The 7,968-nt window shown below is 48.1% G+C and overlaps 1 protein-coding gene across 1 annotated transcript; it reads left to right on the plus strand.

The window, feature by feature from the left end:
• Positions 1-7,106: 7,106 nt before the first annotated feature.
• NUDT11 (nudix hydrolase 11) lies at positions 7,107-7,717 on the plus strand (the record flags this gene model as incomplete). The annotated part of the gene is made up of 1 exon (XM_082609774.1): positions 7,107-7,717. Exon 1 carries the CDS (start codon positions 7,223-7,225, stop codon positions 7,715-7,717), a length of 495 nt encoding a protein of 164 aa, XP_082465900.1. The 5' UTR covers positions 7,107-7,222.
• Between the last annotated feature and the right edge of the window lie 251 nt (positions 7,718-7,968).

Here is a 7,968-nt window from a genome sequence, read left to right on the forward strand (position 1 = left end):
ATAACAAAAGGACAATTTAGGCCAAGGCAAAGGGGATCAGGGATAGGGTGGAGGGTGGGAAAGACGGGTGCACTTGGCAATATGCTGTCCTGTGGCCTGGTTAGCCCTCACTGAGAAGGCGAGAACTGAGCAAGGCCTCCAGGGAAATGAGGAAGTCAGCCAGGCAGATGTGGGTGAGGAGCATCCGGGCAAAGGGAAGAGCTTGAGCAAAGACCCTGAGGAGGGAGCCTGGCTGACAAGACCCAGAAACTGCAGAGTCCTGGACCTGAGTGACTGAAGGGAGGCTGGTGGGGTAAAGTCAGAGAGGAAATGGGGCCACATCTTGTAGGGCCTCCTACACCTTTCTGAGGGTTTCGCATTTGACTCTGAGCCATGAACGGAACAGCGCTAGGAAGGGTTTAGTTGCTGAATTAGAGGTCTGTACAGAGGACGGTATCAGTGAAGAGCGGGGATACAGCAGTCAGGGGACCAGAGGGAGTGATCAAAGAAGCAGGAGAAATCAAGGAGCGCTGCCTCTTTGCCAGAGAGTGGAAACACTCACCTGGACTTGACCTCCATTGACCGTTGGGCTCACACCCGTGACTGTGCACACGTGTGCCGTTAGTCACAAAATCACAAACTTACAAGTCCTGTATTCATCCCCATGGTGCCTCCGTTAAGCAAAGAAAAAGAAAAATGGGGAGGTATTTTTTTGTTCCAATCCCTTTGTATCTGAGGAGTTTCTACTGAACTACCTACTGTAGCCCCACTCTGAAGACCTTGCTGTGCTTCAAGGAAAAACAGGTTATCCAAGGAACATGATGAAGCCTCCCTTTTCACACACGTGAAAAGCTATGTGTGGAGTTGCCTCTCTTCACTCGTCTTTCATTTTATATTTGTAATAAACAATTATTAGGTACAATGAGACCATCCTTTATGATCCATGTAGGCTTTGTCACACTCTTTCATTCAATCAATGTATTTTGAATCCCTGCTAGATGCCGAGCTCAGGTCACTGTGCTGACTCAGGGGGAACAGGTATGTATCAGGCTGGACCCTAGCCTTTCAGTTGCTTACAAACATACAGACAGATCATCACACTGCTCCTTGATTAGAGCCATGACAGAATTAAAGTCAAGGGAGCCTGGTAAAATGGACGAGGGGCATTTAATCGCAGTGTAAGGGGTGGGTGAGTACACATGGTCAGGAAAGCCTTTGGGGGAGGGTTGAAGTTAATGAGGTAGGTGCTTTTATTATCCCCAGTTCACAGATGAGAACTATCAAGGTCCAAGATATTCACTGGCTTAAGGCTGCACAGCTACTGAGAGAGCCAGACTTAAGTTCTAGGGCATTTGGTTTACAAAACACCAATGTTTTCCCACTCACTGACTACTACTAAAATCACATTTCCCAACTCTCCTTCCCTTTAGTACATCTAGGAATCCTCTCAGGTATGTGTGGTCACTCTCCCGAAAGCTGGGTCCAGCTGTGAAGACCACAAGGCCCTCAGAAGGTCTGTACCATTCTCCATCTGCGGTGACAGCTGTTCTGGAGAGCTCCTCCCTCTTAGAATTGCATTCCACTTAAAATTAATCGCAAAAGGGGCAGCTCTAGCTTCCGTGCCCATCTCACCAAGAAAGGCACCCAACTTCCCAGGACCATGCTTCTAATGTTGCTGTCACTTTCCAATCTGCCTGCTCTTTCCTAAATCAGAAAACATGTGGAAACATGTATCCCAGACTTGTTGCGCTCAGAGCAGATCCTCTCAGTTTCAGAACATTACATAGAAGCTGTGTTCTCCTGGGTGCCCAGATCTCCCAGGCAGAAGAAAAGGAGAGCGGAGGAAGTCTGTGCCACAAGGAATGACATGTACTGTGTGTGTATCTCAGCAACTCTCAACTCACGCGAAATCTGTCATAGTGAAGGGAAGATTACCTTTGGTGTCAGGCAGACCAACGTGTGACTCAGCTCCATCACTTGCTGCCTCACTTCCTTAAACCCATCTCAGTCTGTCTCTTAATCTGTTGAAAGGAGATTTTGATACTCATTTTTCAATTTAGCTGGTAAATAAATATTACATGCATAAAGCGGACGCTCGACAAATCAAAATCAATGCCCAGGATGATGACAAAATAGAACGTCTTCTTCTCTGTAACACTAATTCCATTTTATGCTTGCAGGGGAAATTGAACTTCAAGGTGTTAAGTAACATGTCAAGGTGACACCCCTCATTGGTGGGAGTGAGAAGGGCCCTCTGGTGAGCTTTTCACTATATTTGTCAGGAGAAGAACATCCGGAGCGGAAATAGCTTCCTTTGAACTCAGTGACCCTTAGCAAATAAACACCTTACCTAAAAAGTCAGCTCTGAACGTCATCCAAAAATGCCACAACAGAATGCAAACTGGTGGAGCCACTATGGAAAATGGTATGGCGGTTCCTCAAAAACTGAAAACACAGTTGCCATATGATCCTGCTATCCCACTCCCGGGCATATATCCGGAGAAAAACATAACTTGAAAAGATACATGCACCCCAGGGTTCACTGCAGCACTCTTCACAATAGCCAAGACATGGAAACAACCTAAATGTCCATCGACAGAGGAATGGATAAAGAAGACGTGGTACCTATATACAATGGAAAACTACTAAGCCACAAAACACAATTAAATAATGACACCTGCAGCAACATGGATGCAACTAGAGATTATCATAGTAAGTGAAGTAAGTCAGAAACAGAAAGATAAATACCATATGCTATCACTTATATGTGGAATCTAAAATATGACGCGAATGGACATATCTACGAAACAGAAAAGGACTCACAGACATAGAGAGCAGCCTCGTAGTTCCCAAGCGGGAGAAGGCAGGGGGAGGGATGGATTAGGAGTCTGGGATTAGCAGATGCAAAATATTATATATAGAATGGATAAACAGCAAGGGTCTACTGTACAGCACAGGGATCTATATTCAATATCCTGTGATAAACCATAATGGAAAAGAACATGAAAAAGAATGTATACATATGTATAACTGAATCACTTTGCTATACAGTAGAAATGAACACAACGTTGTAAATCAACTACACTTCAATAAAATAAATTTTTTCAATGCCGCAACAAGCCGTAGCTCTTGATAAAATGAATCCTTTTGACAAGACATGGTGACTTTGGGAGAGCACCGCTATAGAGACATGAAGACTTGAATTCAAATACTAACTCCATTCTAAGCCTTCTCTTCTATGAAATGGAAATAATAACTGTCTCCTTAGGATTTAATGGGCTGTCAGTTAAACAAGATACAGGGCTCAACACAGGGTCTGGCACAAAGACTGACACGTACAAATATTACATGTCTTAACTTCATCCCTCTCCTTCTGACTACAGGGAAAGTTCAACGGAAACCTCTTCAAGAAGAGGTGGAATTTCTACTGGGGAACATACTTTCTTTATTTTGGATTTTGATGGATGGCAGTTAATGGTGGTGTCAGCTAGCTCTTGATGTATAAGAAACCATCCCGAATTTTAGTGGCTTTAAACAACAACTGATTCTTTTGCTCATAATTCTACAGCTCAATGACTTCAGCTGGGCTCGGGTGACTGGTCCTTCTGCTCTCCTCAGAAGGCTTACTTATGCATCCGTGGTCGGTGCTCTATCGGCTAACTGGCTCTGCTGGGGGATGGATGGTCTAGGATGGTCCCACCTACATTTCTGGCAAAGGATCCACTATAAGGTGGGGTGAAGGCGATGCATGGACTGTGGATCTCTCAGCATTCACCTAGCCCAGGCTTCTTCACATTGTTGTCATCTTGTTTCAAGAGCAGCAAGAGAGGGTAAACCCCAGTGCACAGGCACTTTTCAATTCTCTGCTTGCTTCACACTTGCTATGGTCCCATGGCACAAAGCAAGCTCCATGCCAAGGCCGAGGACGATACGGGAGGCAAGCACGTATCACAGCTCTTGCTGTAACAGTCTGCTACCACAGTGGCTTATGAAACAACCCTGTTCATCAGTGGAGAAACAATGAACTATAGATAAACCAGACAGCAGAGTGCTAGTCTCCCAAAACAGATTTCTACTCCTCTTTAGAAAAAGTTAAAACTGTCTTGCCCTATTGTTTTAACAGGTAGAAAATAAAATTATTTTATGAAATTTGGAAAAAAACTAATTTGAAAATTTCCTTGGCATTGCACTAAACCTACAACCCGTGGATCTCTTTATCCAGGAACATGCTATGACTTTGCCAGTAGGAATTCAGTCTCTACCTCCTTCCGTATCATAATGTTGCTTCACCTCCCCCTTCCAATAAATATGCCCCACCCCCGGCACAGACATATTGCATAGGCATAATCTGATGTGGGAGTGATGCAGCAGACCATAAAACGGCACCTCTGGTGAGACAAGGACATAGTACCTGGTAACTGTGAAGCAGACTTGTGATGTGGCTGGGGCCTGTTTGGTCCACACCTCCCTGCAGACACCAGTCCAATCTCCCAGCTTTGCTAAAGTTCCTCTTGATTTATTCAAATATCTTTTAGAGTTGAGTACAAGTTTTATCACTTTCTACTACAATGCCCTAACCATATTTTTTAGGATCCCTCGGTATTTTGTTTATTTTGCAGTGGTTGATATTGCTACCGTGATGTCATCGTTTCCCCATTATAAGTTCTACAGAGTTACTGCTGGCATACATGAAAGCTCTTGGGATTTTAAATGTTAATGTTTATTAACTTCTACCATTTAAAGAAATTATTTTTTTTTTTATTATTATTTTCTTTTGCAGTACGAGGGCCTCTCACCATTGTGGCCCCTCCCGCTGCAGAGCACAGGCTCTGGACGTGCAGGCTCAGCGGCCATGGTCCACGGGCCCAGCCGCTCCACGGCATGTGGGATCCTCCCAGACCGGGTCACGAACCCGTCTCCCCTGTATCGGCAGGCGGATTCCCAACCACTGCGCCACCAGGGAAGCCCTAAAAAAATTTATTTTTACATCGTTTCTTAGGTGTTTCCCAAGAATATATTCCTACCATCTGCTAAGAATGACAATTTTGTCTTCTTTACCAAAATGGTAGGCTTTTTTCTCTTTACAATCTCATTACACGGGAAAGAAAATCTAAAATGATATGTAATAATATGGGTGATAATTGGTATATTTGCCTAGATCCTGACTATAATGAATTTTGTATCTAGTTGTTTAACATCATTTGTGTATTTGTGAGTATGGGCACACTGAGGTATACAGCCTGTGCTGAAATGTATTTTCCTAGGGTTTTGGTGTCTTTTGTTTTGTTTTGTTTGTTTGTTTTGCCCGCACCTCTCGGCATGAGGCAGTTCCCCAGCCAGGGATCCAACCCGTGCCCCCTGCACTGAAGTGCAGAATCTTAACCACTGGGCCACCAGGGAAGTCCTCCTAGTTTGTTTTTAATCATGGTATGTTGCCTTCCTCCAAATGTTCCTTGATCATCCATATATCGGTAAAATGTGGTCATCAGCACCAGTATCGCTATTGGTTGAGGTCATTCTCTTCATTTCTCCATTTTATCATCTTCTTCATACAGTTTTATTATATTATGACCATATATTTTTGTCTTATTATGCTCTAGATATTGAGGGTAGTCTTGCCATCAGGAACAGAATCATTTTTATGAGCTATTTACATATACACGGCATGGAACAGACCCTGGCAAGCTGAACTAACTTGTTATTTAAAAACCGGACTGTATGTTTCATAACCATTTTCCACATACCTTTCCGATACAATTTCCCCTTGATGAGTGGATTATTTCACTGGAAAAGTGAGTTGTTGTGATCCTGCTTGCCTGATGCCAGCAGAGGGTCTGTGGGTAAGAGAAAGACAAAGATGCCTAAGTTGCAATAAGGCAAAAGGGAGGGGATATCAGAGGTCTTCTCCATAGATTACTGTGAGAGCAGGGAAACAATAAGAAAAATTACAAAGGAGGGGGAAGGCTTTAGGCTGTTACATCTGGGGCTGTGGGAGAGCCACTTCTTGGCCAAGGGGACAGGATGACCAGACAGAGGTGAGAGAGCACCAAGTGGCCTTGCTGGATTCCCTGGCCAGGAGGCTTCTAAAAGTCAAAATGCAAAATATGAAGGGATTGCCAGAGGCACGTTGCCCAAAGCCTCAACCAGTACTTCTCAATGAGAAAGAGAGACAAGGGTGGAGTGTGTGGAGGGGAGAGATTCCTGGGATTTAATAAAACACTGCTTGGGGTGGTTCTCCAGCTGTTGGGTGAACATGACCCAAAATGCAAAGGTCTGAACCAAGTAGGTGAGGAGTTTACTGCTGAGGAAACCGAGGACCAGAGGTTAGGTAAGATGTCAACAGGGGTTCAAGAAAGGTGTTCACTTATGGGCTGTGCCAAGATGCCTGGCAAGGTGAAGAACCTGTTGAAACAAAACCGCATGATATGACAAAGCAAAGATTAGGTTCTGTTTTGTCAAGAATACCTAGGATCGTCTTCACAAAACCGGGGCCTTCCTGTAAGGAAGCCAGCACTCTACCTTATGGCTGATGACGAAGACCACACGCACTTGACCGTCCGTCCTCTGTGTAAAACGGTTGCGTGTGTGTTGCCTGCAACCTGGTGGGGAGGGTGAGGAGAAACGTCCAGCCGCGCCACAGCCACGTCTGGCTCGAAGGCACACGTGGAAGCAAGCTTGGCCCAAGTCACAAGGCGGGGCATTTCACCCCGGGGGATGCACATTCCCAGCCCGGAGGTGCGGGGCGCCTGCGCAGTGCGCCCCAGGCGCCGCGCGCTGCGGGAGCCACGAGACCCCCGCCCCCCGCCCTCCGACGGGAACGCGCACGTGCCCGGGGACGGGGACGCGCCCGCGAATGCGCCTCACCTCGCTCAACCCCGGCCCCGTCGGCTGAGGAGGGAGGGACGGGGACACGCACCGGAGACGCGGGTAGGCTCCGCGCAGAGTGGCGGGCTCCGGGGCGGAGGCGGGGGTGGGGGCGGTGGCGGCGGCGCCTCCTCCACTCAGGCGTCTGCGCCCGGGACCCCCCGGCCGCGCCGGGGGACGGACCGACTGACGTACCTCGTGCGCCCCCGCCTCCGTCCCCGCCCCCGCCTCATCTTCCCGGAGCTCCCGTGGCTCGCGGGCTGAGACGCTTCTCTCTCCCCGCCCCTGCCCGCGGCTCTTTCTCTCCACAGCACCTCGGAGTCCCTCGGCCCGGTGGCGACGGCAGCGGGGACCCGAGCAGCGGCGAGCGGCCTCGAGGATGAAGTGCAAGCCGAACCAGACGCGGACCTACGACCCGGAGGGGTTCAAGAAGCGGGCGGCGTGCCTGTGCTTCCGGAGCGAGCGCGAGGACGAGGTGCTGTTAGTGAGTAGCAGTCGGTACCCGGACCGCTGGATCGTGCCGGGCGGGGGCATGGAGCCCGGGGAAGAGCCGGGCGGTGCTGCAGTCCGCGAGGTGTACGAAGAGGCGGGAGTCAAGGGGAAGTTAGGCCGGCTCCTGGGCATTTTCGAGCAGAACCAAGATCGCAAGCACAGAACGTACGTGTATGTACTGACTGTCACTGAGATTCTGGAGGATTGGGAAGATTCGGTTAGCATTGGGAGGAAGCGAGAGTGGTTCAAAATCGAAGATGCGATCAAGGTTCTCCAGTGCCACAAGCCCGTGCATGCCGAATATCTGCAAAAACTAAAGCTGGGCGGTTCCCCAACCAGTGGAAACTCCATGGCCCCGTCCCTGCCAGAGAGCGATCCCTAGTATGTACCGCTCCTGCACAGACTCTTGCTTTCTACCTACCTGACAGTAAATAGTGCCCGGGGCACCCCTGGTGCCGTGTGCGGTCTCACCGGGAGGAGGGAGGCTTCTTTTGTTTCCTTGGCAGACCTCTGAATCACGCTTGCAAACTGTCTCAGTTGCCAGGCACTGTTTTCAGACATTTTGCACGTTTTTCAGATGCTTTCAGAATCGCTTCTTGGTAGCACTGTAACACATTTCGGAAAGCCAAAGCC

Source organism: Mesoplodon mirus (assembly GCF_964341445.2).
Source record: "Mesoplodon mirus genome assembly, chromosome: X".
Classification (NCBI taxonomy): domain Eukaryota; kingdom Metazoa; phylum Chordata; class Mammalia; order Artiodactyla; family Ziphiidae; genus Mesoplodon; species Mesoplodon mirus.